This window comes from Endocarpon pusillum (genome assembly GCF_000464535.1).
Source record: "Endocarpon pusillum Z07020 unplaced genomic scaffold scaffold7164, whole genome shotgun sequence".
NCBI lineage: Eukaryota > Fungi > Ascomycota > Eurotiomycetes > Verrucariales > Verrucariaceae > Endocarpon > Endocarpon pusillum.
Window position 1 is genome coordinate 122,268 of NW_006916636.1, and position 15,852 is coordinate 138,119.

A 15,852-nucleotide genomic window follows, 5' to 3' on the forward strand; every position below is an offset into this window, starting at 1 on the left:
ATAATGATAGCGAGAACGAATGATATCTCCGTCATCGAGGGCCTTCCCATCCACGATACCGCGGCATAACCATGTCGGTGTTCTCGGACACCAATCTGGCAAGCCATTCCAGTAAGATATCCAAAGAGTGATATGCGCTATCTTTCATACCTAGGAATGTATCGTGCAGAGCAAAAGACCCGTTGACTTGAAGCGTGTTGATGTATGAAGAGGTGGTGTCTAAGATTGCTTTCCAAGTCTACACCATGTACTTATAGCTCTCGTCATCTAGCCTCCCCCAACTCAAAGTTCTCATCCTCAATTTCCTACCTCGCCTACTCGTCTCTATTCTCCTCCAATCTCCTCCCACCCACAAAAAGCCACAACCTCCAAACTTCCTGAACCAGCTTCTTGAAACCTTTCACTCCGTACCCACCTTTTACCATCACCCAGCCGCTTGCCTCGTTCTGGTGATTGAGACCGAAAGCGTCCGCGATGGCTTGGTTGGACTGGGAGAGTGTGTGGAGTTTTATGGTGGATGATTCGCCCAAGAGGGCGTGGAGGTCGAAGGCCGGGAGCGAATAGGTGACTGGCTTGTCTGTAGGGCTATGGTTGTTGGTGGCGTTGTAGAGCTCGAGGGAGATGGTGGAAGGGGCGTACGGATTCTGAACGGTATGATCAGATTGATTGGTTGCATGTGCGGTCGAGTCGTGTGTCCAGATTGGGATAAAGACATGGTCTGGTTCGCCCCGCGCGTCTCCAGATGGCGATGTGACGACTTTGTTATCGTCATTATGGGGCACGAATCGAAGTATCGAGCTAGCGGAAGTCGACGGAGCTGCTGGTGGAGGGTGCGAGGACTGACGCGTATTGCTTTCGGAATCTGGTGAGGTACTTCTGCTGGACTCTTCATTACCCAACCACAGCAAGACTGCTTGCTTGATGCCAGGAGAAGTGACCATCGTAGAACGCTCCTCGGAAGTTCCCGATCCTACCGAAGGCAAGGGAATGATCCGCCGGTGGATCCCAGTTTGGTGAGCATTCCTCATCACTGTAACCTCCAGCGCCTTCAAGACCCTTGATTGCAGCAAGTTCAACATTATGTTTTCAATGTTCGGATGCCACTGAACTTTGTGCATTTCCTGCGTCGTCAAAAAACCTACTTGAGGACTCCTTGCTTCTGCAGATTTTTCAAACTTCCGGGCTTGCTCTCTCCATCGATTCGGAACGAGACGGTTGACAGTGCCAGGAGTGGTCTTGATTGCGCGTTCGCCGGTTCCACGCATTCTCTTACTGAGCTCCCGTAGGAGGATCGAGGACGGCCGCATATGTAATTTGGCAGGGGAAATTGTAGGGTTGGGTTTATGAGACTCCGAGGTTGTTTGAGCAACGATTGAGTTCTCACTTCCATGACCCTGTCCTTTTTCGTCAAGACCATTTCCAGACCAAGTCGAGGGTGCTGAGACGTTGGTGACTGTAGACTTCGTAACGTCAGCAGGTACCGTAGGATCACTGCCTAGGGTGCGCTGGTGTCTACCTTCCCCAGAAAACTTGTTGGACAATGAATTATTCCTTCCCTCTGCACCCAACTGCGACAAATTTGCTAGTTCCTCAGGCATGAGGTAAATCTGGTCATCCTTTGGACTGCGTACATAACTCCAGCCCACCATTATCTTTTTGGGGAGTCTCACTCCTGTAGCCTGGCACATGCGGACTGGGCTTGCGAGCAACACTGCCCAAGGATTGTCCAAGAGTCGCTGCTTTGCTTCTGCTCTGGCCCGCGCTTTCACTGGATGTTCATTGGTCTGTACACGCTGATAGGGCGAGATGGGGATGCTATTGGAGAATGCCTTCACGTCCGCTTTTGGCTTTGTGTATTGTTTCTCCGTGTCCCTTGCTTTTAATGATGACAGCAGCGAGGACAACTCCTCGCGCTCAAGGCTCGACAACACACCACTAGAGCGCTTGCTGTCTATTAACACTGGACTAGGATTGCTTTCTTCCAGAAAGACAGACGGTAGGTGTGTGTTTTTCTGTAGGGATGCGGACGAGCTGTGGGCTTCCGCATCGAGTCGATTATCAGCAGCGACCTCATGGACCATGGGTTCAACCATTTTCGTCCCCGACCCTGCGCACGAGGGTGACTCCAATGGTTTACCTGTATGTTGCGGCTCGCCTCCACTTGGATCACTTTTGGATGCCTTCGTTGATATCGTCCGTCTGGAAGTCCGGAAAACCCATGGCTCCCGTGGGTGAGGCATCTTTCTTTTGGCAGGCTGATGAAGATTGGAATACGGATCACGCTGCGACGTAGCCATTTCCGAGCGCCGTTCATGGCTCATGACGCGCTCTACAGCTTCCTTGTACCATTTCTGAAGTTCTTCCCCGGAGCGATTATTGGTTAAATGGCTCGGAAAAGCCTTTCCATCCGCAGCGACTGTAGCTTTACTAGAGCCTGCAGCATTCTGAGCACCTAATTTAGCACTTGAGTCACCTTTGCGAGAAAGCGCCTCTCTGGTAGTCTGTTTCGGACCAGCCATTCCCTTGGGGGATTTAGCTGAGCTTCCTCGCAGCTCAGAAAGGCCTCCATGATTGGCGCGACTCGTGGCCTTTTCTTCACCTGTTTTCTTTCGGTTCCACAATGCAGGGGTGAGTAACTGCGGCGTTTGAACTGATGCTGTCAGTAGATCGGACATCTTTTTATAGTTCACGTGCTTCCGAATTTCTTCTACGAAAGCAGCCTTCTCGTTCTCTTCTTCCTCTTGTGCTTGGTGGCCTTGGGATGAGATCCGGTGCGTCTGAGCCGGAACTTTTGACTGCTCAGACATCTGTAGCCTAGTGACACTGCTTGCTTCGTCTTCAAATACCGTAGGCTGTCCTTCTCTGATCTGACTTGGTGTTCTAAATGGAATGCTCGCCACCACCCCGTGTCTTACGTTCACACCCGATTGAGGCGCACGTTGCAAGTTCTTCTGCGCTTCAACCGGAGCTATCGTTTGAGCAGGAGCGCGTTGACTGGTGACGCGCTTGGTTGCTTCTTCTAGGAAAGCAGCAGCCTCCTCGTCGTCTATCTGCTTTTTTGTCTTTGATGGTACCCTAGCCGCCTGCTTGCCCTGTGCCTTTTTGCTTGCCATTTTTCCTAACGTGGGGAAGTGCTCTTCATCCTGCTGCATAGTCGGGTTTGGCAGTGGCTTGGGACGAAAAGTCGTAGCTGGATCAATGACCTGCGGAGTGGTGGTCCGCCTCGCTGCTTCCTCCAGGATTGCGAATGGATCTTCGTCGGCACTCCCATCGTTATTGGAGGTTTTACGTCTTCCACGACGTTTCAGTGTGATAGAGGAGGCAGTGAAAGTACGGTGGTGGCCGTCTCGAGGTAGCAGTTGGAGAGCCCGACCGGCCATTCCTCGTGATGTGCTCTGAAAATGAGTTGTGCAGAAGAGACTTTGAAAGACTTGTAGGCGCCATCTTGCGTATGAAAGATGTCTGTGAGGGCAAGCAACACTCATCACCGGATCGGTGGATAGATATGAACCCCAATGCTGGGTGTAGAGGATGTCTCCCCGAAAAATAAAAGGCTGAAGCTGCGAACGCCTTGGCGCTCACACCTTCCAGGGCTTGGCAGGTACGCCCACTGCCAGTGCCAGTGGGAACTTGAAGGGGGTCACCCGCCTCTTAAGGCTTCAATCACAAGATTAATATTTTGTACAAAGCCATATGATACATAGAAAGCACCGAGATACCCAAGCTCGATTGAAATATATCCCTCTTTCTATATGTTCAAGGTACTTATTGGACAAGACAGGCATCCACTGCTTTGTCGCTCGATCTCAACCTCCTCATGCATTCTGCTGCCACCAGTGCAAGACAGCCCCCGAAGAAAAAGCAGACTCCAATAGGGTTGGGTGCATCTTTCCTCAAATCAAGCCATTTGTGATCAGGGTCGTCGTCCGACACATCGTCTTTCCCCGGTTCTAAGATGCTGAAAATGGCCCAACAGACAAAGGTGCCCAAGAGTTGGGGAAGCGTGCTGCAAGCATTGAGAACTCCCATGTAGATACCTGCTTGTTCCCCGGTCAAAGTGTCCTCATGCTCGGTCAACGCCGGCTCAGGTCGGAGGAGGCTAGTAGAATGACGACGATGATGGAGCACTTCTCTCTCCAGATCTACGTCATTGACCTCGACTGGATCTTCTGCCAGAACGGCCTGGTATGTGCCGTTTGCGGTCATCATTGTAGAATCCTCCAGTCCACTCATGTTGTTAATCTCCACCCCCATTTCGGCGAAGGGTGCCCAACTGGCCAGACACCATGGAACTCCTGCTGCTGCCACAATTGTCATAGCAAATGCCAGACTTCGTACTATCGGCGCGCAAAACATGGTTGAGGCGAAGAGCAATTCCCCAATCATCCAAGTTGTTACCATATTGGGTCGAAACTTTGATACGTGCAGGCACCCCCCCTCGAATGCTTTAGATAAGCCTTCTGGCAGGCGTGGCGTGAACGAAGCCGTCCCGGGGGCCCCTTTGGGAGACTCAACCATATATGGCAGCACGACAGCAGCAGTAAATTGAACAGTGGACATAATGACCAGCGACAACGAGCCAAGTCGTCCGACCTTGCTCAAGACATCATGCGACCCTGAGGCTGACTCGCTGGCTGGAAGCTCATACCTATAATAGGTTTCACCAACCCAGGTACTGCTGTAAATCATGAAAGGGAAAAAGCCGACCCATGACCAGAAATGTATCCAGCAAATCGATTGCATTCTAGGCGGGAGATTGATGGCGTGTTGAAATAATTCGGTGAGAACAGCTAAAGCAGGTTTGGCTTGACTTGATGCAGAGGGCATCAGACGCCGTTCGGAAACAGAAATGCATGTGACGCCAATAGCGAAGTTAAGCGTCATAACGGCAATCAAGATCATGCTCCTGAACTGGGAGCCACCGAAGCCAGAACCCAGAATACTCACTATGTCAAGACTGCCTATAAAGTAGCCAAGTAAGTGGCCTGTGGCAGCCATGCGAGATGCTGAACAAAACAGAATAGAATTAGCTGTGATACACGGTAGATCACCACAGAGATCGTGCGGAGCCTAGGTCTCCTACGTACCCCATGCTGAACCCGCTTGTTGTTGACTGGAAGGCAGAGTATCAACAATAAGACTCCGTGAAGACGACCCGACTGGAAAGGATCAGTCAAGATGATGGAGTGAGATCCTGAGCTGCACATACCAGTGTTGAGTGCAAAGTCGAAGGTGTACATGCTGAGAACAGCAACGGCGATTGTACTACGACTCTTCTGTGTTTTATGTTTCGTCAATTGCGTTTCCTCGTGAACGTCTCTGTAGGTTCTTCCCATACCAGAGGCTCTTCACGGACAAAATAGCCCACAACCGTCTCTGCCCAGCCGAACAACAGCAAGCCGATACCAGCTGCCACTGCGCCACCAATCATGAATGGTCTCCGTCTTCCCCACCTCGATGTTGATCTGTCCGTGATTGCTCCGACCACAGGCACAATGATGAGATTAGACAGAATACCCACAACCCATATCAACGACATGTCGGACTTGGAAAGTCCCAGCTGAAGTAGATACGGGGTGCAATCTGGCTTTCGTGTTCAATGGTGAGTTGGGTGAGGTGTGGTAGGGCATAGAGCAGGAGGTCAATTACATGTAATCTCGACGCCCCAAACGATCCTGTAAGACGTGTCACTCAATAGATGCGATGAATCATCACCTGAAGACGTACGTAATTCCCATAAGGCCAAAAGTGAGCAGTATCATGCGAAGTGACTCGGTTGAGCCCCTGATGGAGGGCGTGCCGCTCCAAGAGCTTGTCTGAGGCATCGCGAAGGGCTTTCTGTTCGCAAACGTCGAGGTTTTCTTTCAAGGCAGGACAAAGGTTTATATGAGCTTGTTGGCCCACAAGATCACATTGGGCCCATGAGCACGTTATTGAATGGGCTACATCTTGAATGTGTGTGGTTGGTAGATGGAAGAAAGTCAATTGATCCAGCAGCCCTTGAGTCGTGACGCACGGGACCGCGCTCGGATGGGCTATGAGCAAGCAGACACGTCCCGTGCCTAGTGTCATCTGCCTGTAGCTGATGAGTCTGTCTACAGGGAGAGCTCTGATTGGGTCAACTTGCTGAGCAGAGTACATTCAAGTGCATATCTAGTATTGCACACCACAATAATTGGTGTACTATCGGCTCTGGGAGTATGATTCGAAAACAGAGTCGCACAGATAATGCACAAGTCGTGAAATGCCACCTGACTGTGAGGCATTTCTCCTGGCCACACCAGATACCCACGCCACGCTACATAGAATGATCATCGGAAGAAAAAGGTGCGGATACTCTGACAAGAGCGCAGATGGCTAAGCTCATACACTGAGCTTGGCTGCTAGGCTTGGACGAGAACCAACCAGGGAAATGCGCGGGACGTACCAGCTGCTGGTTTGAGCGGAGCAATAAAGCGTCTTCGCAAGCGAATTTCGTGGGTGGACGCCGCGACTTTACACTTCAATCGATTGTAGTTCCACAGTTGAGACACTGAATACCCTCGGTCCATACCTCTGGATGTTGCGCTCTTTCATCAGTGATAGTCACAAGTGTCTTGCCTCCTTTCTCATCCACAGCAATTTCAGCCTTTAAGAGACCTTTCCAGGGTGAAGAGTCTGGGGTCGAGTTCGTCAACGGCGGCAGTCCTTCAGCTGTGCCCTTTTTCTTCTGCCCAACTCCTAATTTGGATTTGACATTGGCCTTGAGCTGAGCCATCTTGGAAGCCGGTAACGATATCGGCTCTGCCTTGACAGAGTTCTTGTCCCCCACCAGTCGTCCATAGGTGCGCGCCAGGATTGCATCTTGTAAACATTCTTCGTGATTCCAGATACCGCATCGTGGATTGGGACATTTCAGCATCGTGTTGTCCGGATTGTAATATCCATTGCAAACACAATGTTCCCTGATTGTGCTCAAGCCGCCAGTCTTCGTCTTCTCCAGTCGTACATCGTAGAACTGTCTCCAGAAACGTTGGCCCACATCTTGGTCCTCAATCCGCTCATCCCAGTGGTTGATGTCTGCGCCACTTGCTACAGCCATGGCATCCACGATCTCCATATGATTGCTCATTACCAATTCCTGATTGCCATGGTATTTGCGCCGTCCTCCAGGTAGCTCCTCAGGCCAGTACAACCAGAACACACGCAGCAAGACTTGGCTTGGACTTGCGGCCCTGACTTCAAGGACGTGGCCTACCCAAAGATTCTTCTTGTCGAACGCGAGGATCTCGGCTTCGGAAGCATCTTTATCGGGCGGGATAGGGGGTGGTATGCGCCTGTTGACGTACACCAACGATCCTGATGAAAACTTCTGGTTCTGAACTGGAGTTGCTGAGTCAGTATTTTCCTTCCCATGCCGGATGCGCATTGACTTGAACATACTGCTGAAGTTGCGATATGTCTTCATATCTGTCCATGCCTTCCCAGGTCGGATCGTGTAATTGATCTTCAGGTTTGGAAATCCTCCGTCTTCCGTTTGCGGTCCGAATACATCATCTCTCACTGCCTGCTTCTTGCCTTTCTTCGACAGACTGCGCACAGGACATTGCAGAGTAAATGGTATTTCCTCGGCAACAAGAGTGGATGGATCTGAAGTGAAGGATTCGTCCTTTGCTGCGTCTGGCTGTTTCCGCTGTTTCTTTGAAGGTGTGTGACTGTCTCCAAAGGGATTCGATTTGCGCTTCTTGTTCGACGGTTGAGACATATTGAATTCTGGGTGGATTCGTGAGATGAAGGAGTGGAAGCCAAACTCCTGGGTCGACCCAGGCTTTAATAGGCCTTAACGATGAACAAACCAGCAAAGCTTATCAACAAGAAAAGGTAAACGGATTAACGTGACGCGCCATGTTATGGAAGAACACGCAGTCTTGGCATTAAAGCTTCTATCCTAACTTAGTGTGTGGTAAGAAAATCATCTACTGGTAGTATATTCCGATGCGGACAGGAACTGAAATTAGGATGGCTGTATTGCATCTTGCCAGCTGGCCTAAGGCAAGTCGATCAGGGATATTAGAATTGTTGAAGAAGGATATAACTAAGGGGGGTATATGTTGATCTGAAATTCCACAGGGCTTCCTCGCCTACATCCCTATGATGCCACCATCATCATTGGCCCGAAAGCGATCAAATGCCCAGGGTTGAAGCTCTTGCCGTCCAAGACAAGTTCTCTCACTTCTTCCCCATCATCTTGTGCTTGAACTTGTCCGCGAGGCTCTCGTGCACGTGCTCATCCTTGGGGTGGTCACGATGCTCATTACCTGCACCACCTCTTCCAATATGATAATCTTTGATGTGTTCATCACGCAGTGCAACTTCAGGAATTACCTCCTCGTCATGTGGTTTGTTGGAAGCCTTCGTGTGAGGTGAACCGACATTGCCTGCACCACCTCGCTGGAAGCGCATCAATACAAGCGATCTAGTTTATGGAGCAATGATGGATCGGAAGTGTGAACATACGCCGGTGGAGAATGGCCCGTCCCTCTGATCGCCTTCACGTCCTTCGCGAACGATTCCACCATCCGTGTATCTGGGTAATGCTTGGTCAGATTGAGTATTTCGGAACATGCACTGGCAGCTGAGCGCATTCGTGGATAGGAGACTCGAATGACAGAATGGTCTCATACACTTGTGAATCAGGCTCGATGTTGCCCGCACCTTTGCATTGCACGTCAGTCGAGGCCAGGCGAAACAGGCGGATACCGCAAGAGTTGCTCACCTCCGCGGCCATGAGAAACGTTTGCCATCTTGCTACTTGAAGGTCTGAGGTCTGTCGTTAGTTCAGCGCTTGAAGGCGAAATGTACACCAGAAGCTCTCCATCGCGACAATTGCCCTGTGCGAAAGAAAGGTCGACTTTTCCTGATCAAGGAGGCTGGAGCGCAAGCCGAGGCAGAGGGTGCAGCAAATACATCAACGTCATCCTACTAATGAACATGCAGACTGGATACTCACTTGCTCTTTCTAGAAGGGTTCTGGTAATTGAATTGTTGCTCACAGGCGCCGAGTCTTATCAACAACACTCACTCCGCAACCATGCATGGGAAAGAGGGCGGATCAAATAGCCCTTCAAGGCCAGAGTGCATGCACGTGGGTCGGCTGATGCAGGTCAAGGTATGACACCATTCCAGGCCGAGGAAACGCATCAGGCATGCTGTTCGACCCAGTTCCGCTTATACCGTGATCTGATTTGCTCAGGTTGCACTGTCACATAAAATCCCTGATAAGATAACTGGCTTGGCATGTGGCATGGGCGATCCGGGGGTTCTCGGGCTGGGGTTCCAATAGTAGTACAGAATAGGAAATGCCTTCTACTGTTTTTGGCCTGAAACCTGGTATAATTGTGATCGAGTCGAGGTCTCTCTTTCCCCAGGACCATTTGTGCAGAGATTTGAGCAGCAAGAGTCTTACCACAGACTTTAGCAGCCAAGATTTTAGCATACCTAAGTAGTAGACATAACCCTTGATACTAGTATGTGATTATGGACTGTTTCCAGATCTTCAAGATCGGAATCGGTGGCAGCGATCCTGAAATCTGATCCTGCCGTTTTCGTCCGTCACTCACCACACCTGGAAAGCTGTACCACAGGTGTCTGGCTCCAATGTTCAGGCACAAATATCGGATGAATGCAAAAGTTCCCTACGCACTAGAATTGGCAACTTCCGATAAGGGTCATCACGTGTGTCCGTCTTGGCACCTTTTTCGAGTCACCTGAAATTGCCCATGTGTTACCAGAGACGTATCCTCTCTTACAAGGAGATGTTGTGCATAAACGAGCTGAGTGTATTACATGGCTATTCATACTATCGGTGCTATCGTTAGAGCGAACATCTACTGTCATTCCTCTCCCGCAACTGACATAAATCGTCACAAGAGCTCGCATATCTCCTAATGTGAACCTCTTTTCGCCTCTCCACCACCCCCGGTCGTTGGCAAGCCCATGAAAAGTTTGAAAGAATCATATAGAAGCCATTGAATTCCTGTGAGACTTCCAATCATCCTGCCGTCCCGATCGGGTATGGTCAGTTACAGGTCTTCAACGGAGTTTCGTGCTTCAGCAAAAACTTACACAATTCGAACCGGAAGTCCGTTCCAGAGCCCGCCGAAGCCAATTTTGCTATAGATGCGGCTCATAGCTCCACCGAAAGACTCGCCAGGGGCTCGGTCGGCATTCAGTTTGCTGACCATGACGTCGGCTGGGTGAGAAACAATGGCGCAAAGGATACCGGCAAGGTAACCACCAGCGAAAGCGACAGCTGTCTGAGAGCCCTTGCCGTAATCAGATTTCTGGCCGGGCAGATAGTCGTAAATTGCTGCAACGATGGTTTCGAATGAGGCGAACTTCATCATGGTGTATGGAATTTGTCGGCCCCAAAGAGGGTAGAGACCTTTGAAGAGACTGCTGGGGTCAGTAATTGGACATCATGTTCCGTTTCACTTGCTATTTACCCTGCTGTGCCTTCCTTTGCAGTGATGGAGTTGATCCCTTGGAAGGTACCGGTGAAAGTAGGTGGAATCGTTGTCTGCATACGGACCTTGACAGCCTCGAAGGGGCAGAGACCAATATCGGCGAAAAACTCGGCGGAAGCAGAGGCAGTCAGGTAGAGACTGGTCTTGTATTTTTCGGCGTTCTCTTCTCCCACAAGCTGGGAATAGAAGTGCTTGAAGTATTCATATCCCCCATACTTGAAACCACCTTGAACGGAGTAACCGGCGAATGTGGGACCCCAGCCAGTGAAGATTCCTCGCATACCCTCAGCCCGGCCGATCTTTCCCCAGGCTTCGAAATTACCCTTGTAGAGATTCGGATCGACTTGACGTCTGCACTTGACGAGGTCGAGCGGAGTAACAGCTGTATGTGTTGTGCCCTGGGAGGACGATAAGAAGGGTTCTGTCGAACAAGAGAGGAATAACCTACACAGGCGAGAATACCACCAACCGTGCAAGCAGCATAATATTTAGGCGAGTATAACTCAATAGCACCAGCCTTTTGTTGGGCTATGCTGCTGGCTTTCTCAAATTCTCTGGCAGCCTCATTGGTCAATCCTCCCGCTTTGTCCTTGACATTATCGATTGCACTCCAGGCGGAAAAGATTGGGCTCTTTAATGGATGATCTCGGACGAGGGAATGAGTCTTAAGCCTAGGTTTTGCAAATGGTGATGAAGACCCAAAGACCTCGCACAGCGTATTCTGAGCGGGAAAGATAACAGACATGTCGTCACTGCCATCTATTAGCTTATCTCCGTGGTTGAGCAGGCCTGGATCAGAGGGAGTGTGATACCTCACTTGGTAGATGGGTGATGTTGTAAGGTGGTGCAATCCAGGTACGGCGACAGTGGGCAGGATTAGCTGGTGCCAGAAAGACACCAGATCAATTGAGATAGAGGCTCGCAGGCCGAGGCGACGGCAGCTTGCTGCTTGCTGCTTGCTGCGTGCTGGAGAGCTGGGGAAGCTCCAAATACAGTCTAGCGCCACACGTCAAACTCCACTTATGGAGCAGAGGAGTACTCCGTACGTAGTTCTTATATCCAGCCGGGCATTAGCGGGCGCACGTCATCCGCAAACAACTCCACAGGTGAATGCAAAGATGAGAATATTGTCCAAAAGCAATCAATTATTGCTGGTATGGTGAGGACCTGACGCACGTAATGATATCGCCTCATCTTCCCGGGTGCACCCGGCACCCGACACCCGATATGGAGGAATGCCATGGTTCAAAGGCTGACCAGCATCCCAATTGAGTACCATGATTGTCAGAAATGGCTGCCCTTAGAGTAGGCGGTTCCGAGCCAATGCAGACATTCTTGTCTGTTGGGTGCTTGAGAGTCACTTACCGTCCTCCGCTAAGTTCTAGTCGTATACGGGCATCTTCGGTCTTATAAAGTACTGAAAGACTCACTGTTTGGAAAGTATTATCCGATGCCTCCATCCTCACCATGACCAACGAGAAGCATCCTGTTCATTTACTTACACCTCTAGACAACGTTGCACCCAGTATCCACCTCCAGAAACATCTCTACATTCCTGCTCGCGATGACCCTTCTGCTCTCCTTACCACTCTTCGAGACGCATTGGCACGGACGATCACTGAGGTGCCCATGCTAGCTGGTTGCGTCGGTCCTAACGCGACTGGTGCGCAAAGAGGTTCTTTACTAGTTGAAGGGCCGTATCTACGTGCTGGTGACATACTCTTGGTGAAAGATCTCCGGGATATGTGTAAGTTCAAGGAGCTTCGAGCAAAGAAGTTTAGATGCTGTTGCTATGGACCGGATCTTGCCCAAACTGACCCAAAAACCGCAAAGAGTGATGCTTGCGCAAGTATACCTCCTACATGGAGGGTTATTTCTATTTGTTGCCATTGCCCATACCGTGGTGGATGAAAGGGGTCTGTTCAATATCCTTCGAGTTTGGTCAACGCGGTGTCGAGGAGGTCAAGATGTACCACTTGTTGAACCGCACTGGACCGACAGAAAAGCATTGATGCAACAACAAGGAAAAGCACTATCAGAAGATACCATAGCAAACCTTATATCACCCGAAGGCGAGCCGACTAGCAGCTCCAAGACCATAAGCGGGCATTCTGTTATGCAGTCAACTCTGCCACCATCATCAGTTGGGCCCGCAGTGTTCTTCTTTTCGAACTCTTCCCTGGCTCGGCTCAAACTTGCCGCGAGCGCAACCATCGCTGGCCAAAGCTCGCCGTGGATCTCTACCAATGATGCCCTCTGCGCCCTCTTCTGGTGCAGCATAACAAGAGCACGAGCGGGCGAGTCCTCAGACAACAATATCATCACCACAGTCTCATACTTCAACATGATGATCGACTGCCGAAGCCGCCTCTTGCCTCCCCTTCCAGCCGACTACATTGGCAACTCAGTTCTTGCCACCAAAACCCACGCAACATTCGGCTACCTCCTCTCCTCAGACCCGTCCCGACTCGCCGACGTAGCCAGCATGCTCCGAACCTCACTTCTCGCCGTCAATGATACTTACATCAAAGACCTCATCGGGACCATCCGATCAGCCCCCAATATCAGCTCCGTGACGCGACCGGCCTATCCTTCCTTCCAGCGTAACGTGGCGTGCACTTCCTGGGCGAATCAGGCATACTATGAACTGGACTAGATTGGGGCGACGTGCTAGGTGGGAGGTGTGAGAAGGTTCGTACGAGGCCGCTGGAAATATTCGATGGCTTTTTCGCCATCATGCCACGAATCCCTGCTGCTGCCGGGAAGGGGTGTACTGCTCAGGAAGGTGGGTTGGAAGTGGTTCTCGGACTGCAGGAAGTGCACTTGGACCGTCTTTGTGCCGATGAGACATTCCGGAAATACGCACACTGGCAGAGCAGCTGAACAGCAGGGAAATGATTACTTTAGCATCACGCTGGCGCCAAACAACGTATCGCAGGAACCATCAGTGTCTTGCAACTCGTCGGTACAGCGCAGCACAGCTTCCCTCAAATCCCTGCCCCCGAGCTCAGGTATCGTGCTATATTATACCTATAATATTTATGTTCTGGTATAGTGTAATAGAGGCCGCTCTGCGAAGATTGTATAACGGTCATTATTTAGACAGTAGCTATGTATATAACGGTTTGCTATCTGAATGGAGCACTCTCTGTATACAACTTCTCTATTGTAGTATACCATAAAGTATACTGCTCGCGAACTCAACGAACTCGTATAGTTGTCTTGTAAGGTCCCAGAGACGAGCCCGGATGGCTCTCGCATTCGCATTCGCTTTCCGAGACGTCTTGCTTCTGTGCTAACTGCTTTAGCTCGGCGCGAGCTACCTTGCCAGACTGTTTGAGCAGCGTGAGCCACAATTTAAAAGGTCCACGTGATACGGAATACTTACACTTTTGATAGGAAGGCGATCGACAAAAGAGATGCGTCCCGAAAGCTGGTGTAGTGACCCGAGCTCACGTTCAATCGATGCGTCGATATCGTTTGCGTCGATTTTCGTGTCAGCTCGTTTAACGAGGTAGGCACGCGGACGGTCATTGCCCTCTTTCGTCCCTGTGCAACGAAATCACTGCCGCTTGCAGCACCCCGGCCTGGTTCATGATTGCGTCCTCGATGTCTGTTAGCGCGATCTACACTGCTTTGACCTTGAACATGTCCTAGTCATTCGGGTCAGGGACACTGATGCGACCAAGGGCAGGGAACAGGGGCGAAGAACCTTTTTGCGATCCACGATGAACTACTGGCCTTTGTTGTTGACATAGCCGAGATCCCACGTCTTGAACCACCCATCGTTGGTAAAGGCATTTTATGTGGCAGTGGTATCATTCAGCTAGCCCGTCATCCCAAAAGGCGTGCGTATCAAAATTTCTCCAATCTGGTTTTTGGCGATGATTTGTCCTCGATCGTCTACCGCTTTTCTTTGGATAGAAGGGCGTAGCTCGCCCACACTGCCGGCGTCGTGAAGTTTGAACCGATCTGGAGAAATGACAAAGCCACATCTACGTGCGCCCAGGCCCTCTTGGTCAGACACAGGTTGCTGATATAGGATAGAACGGAACGTACTCTGTCATCCCATAACACATCATTTCCCATATATTTCTTGGCACGAGTCTCGTATCTTCCGTGTGACTGACGAACGTTAATCCGCTTGTACAGCTTTTCACACTCGATAGATCCACTAAAGGACGCCCCTCAGCTACCAAAGCATTCAACGCGGTTTTCTTTACGGTGAGAAACGTTGGTCGATATCTCTCAATGACCAAGCAAAGGGATCGGAAGTCGGACTTGGAGCTATTCATTACAATGAGCTTGCAACGTGCTTTAAGCGGTATAAACAAGTTCATCATCAATCCCACGGATTGGCCCATCTGGTAATCGCAAAGGATGCTCTCGTGAATTGCTGCGGCTGAATCGATGTTTCGAAGTGCTTGCGCCAGTTGGCCAATGAGCGCGTAATGGGAGATCTCCTCGCCTTTGGCATTTCCCGAAGTTTTCTAAAATAAAGTGGTCAGCACTTCATGCCTTGCAAATGCGGTGTCGCTGAATGTGGCGCTCGGGTTCCAGAATGAATATATTGCTGACATGCGCGAGACTCACCCTGACGTATGCATGATCACAGCAGTGGTGGATTTTGCTTTGGCCTCGCTTTCCAAGGACTGCCATCGGAAGGGAGGATCGAGTTGCGTACTGAATATGGTGCTCCAATGGTGTAATGGAGGCTGTAGCTCCATTTGTTTAAGACTATCATCGAACACCAAAATACTGGCTTTCGGGAAATTAGATTGATCGGCAGCAGCAAGCAAGATGTCCAGAAAGTCCTTCGAAGCTAGAATATAGCGGGCACTGGTGTCCTGTAGATAGGATGCGATCTTTCGGGTTTTGAATTCTGGGAGAAGGCTTGTGAAGACGCCGCCCGCTGCAATGGTTCCCAGCGCTACGAGAGGGAAGTAGATCGTATTTCCTGAGACCAGCGCAATACGTTCACCAGGCTTTAGTCCCATCATCTGCAATCCTAACGCAAGCCTCCAATGACAGGCGCCTATGCTCGTTGAAAGTATGAGCTTTACGATTGGGGTCTTCGGCGGAAATAATGGTTGGTACGTTTGAAGAATGGAAGTCATCGTCATCTTCAGGGCGGTCGAAGATGTAGGTGAGGAGATTGCTGTGGGAGAACTCCAACCTCCCATACAGACTTATCGCAGCCATGGGGAGCGACGACCGCTTTCGAGGCTTTGGGACTCCTTGGCTCACTCACACCGACAGTGAACAAGAAACGATTCAAAGAAAATTTTCTGACAGATCGAAATACTCAACTGTGCAACACGGCATGGTGGACCACAAGTCACACTCT

At 50.5% G+C, this 15,852-nt stretch overlaps 6 protein-coding genes across 6 annotated transcripts; 1 reads left to right on the forward strand and 5 right to left on the reverse strand.

Annotated features, from left to right (window-relative positions):
- Positions 1-314: 314 nt before the first annotated feature.
- EPUS_04666 (uncharacterized protein) lies at positions 315-3,380 on the reverse strand (the record flags this gene model as incomplete). The annotated part of the gene is made up of 1 exon (XM_007807603.1): positions 315-3,380. One exon carries the CDS (start codon positions 3,378-3,380, stop codon positions 315-317), a length of 3,066 nt encoding a protein of 1,021 aa, XP_007805794.1.
- Positions 3,381-3,765: 385 nt separating this feature from the next.
- Positions 3,766-5,539, reverse strand: EPUS_04667 (uncharacterized protein; the record flags this gene model as incomplete). The annotated part of the gene is made up of 4 exons (XM_007807604.1): positions 3,766-5,006; positions 5,088-5,159; positions 5,210-5,276; positions 5,339-5,539. 4 exons carry the CDS (start codon positions 5,537-5,539, stop codon positions 3,766-3,768), a joined length of 1,581 nt encoding a protein of 526 aa, XP_007805795.1.
- A 963-nt stretch (positions 5,540-6,502) lies between these two features.
- EPUS_04668 (uncharacterized protein) lies at positions 6,503-7,744 on the reverse strand (the record flags this gene model as incomplete). Its single annotated transcript, XM_007807605.1, has 1 exon — positions 6,503-7,744. One exon carries the CDS (start codon positions 7,742-7,744, stop codon positions 6,503-6,505), a length of 1,242 nt encoding a protein of 413 aa, XP_007805796.1.
- A 464-nt stretch (positions 7,745-8,208) lies between these two features.
- EPUS_04669 (uncharacterized protein) lies at positions 8,209-11,250 on the reverse strand (the record flags this gene model as incomplete). The annotated part of the gene is made up of 7 exons (XM_007807606.1): positions 8,209-8,430; positions 8,497-8,566; positions 8,649-8,694; positions 8,756-8,799; positions 10,105-10,434; positions 10,485-10,903; positions 10,954-11,250. 7 exons carry the CDS (start codon positions 11,248-11,250, stop codon positions 8,209-8,211), a joined length of 1,428 nt encoding a protein of 475 aa, XP_007805797.1.
- Positions 11,251-11,972: 722 nt separating this feature from the next.
- Positions 11,973-13,161, forward strand: EPUS_04670 (uncharacterized protein; the record flags this gene model as incomplete). The annotated part of the gene is made up of 2 exons (XM_007807607.1): positions 11,973-12,252; positions 12,341-13,161. The coding sequence occupies 2 exons, from the start codon at positions 11,973-11,975 to the stop codon at positions 13,159-13,161; spliced, it is 1,101 nt and encodes a 366-aa protein (XP_007805798.1).
- Positions 13,162-14,847: 1,686 nt separating this feature from the next.
- On the reverse strand, positions 14,848-15,707 carry EPUS_04671 (uncharacterized protein; the record flags this gene model as incomplete). Its single annotated transcript, XM_007807608.1, has 3 exons — positions 14,848-14,995; positions 15,099-15,513; positions 15,569-15,707. 3 exons carry the CDS (start codon positions 15,705-15,707, stop codon positions 14,848-14,850), a joined length of 702 nt encoding a protein of 233 aa, XP_007805799.1.
- Between the last annotated feature and the right edge of the window lie 145 nt (positions 15,708-15,852).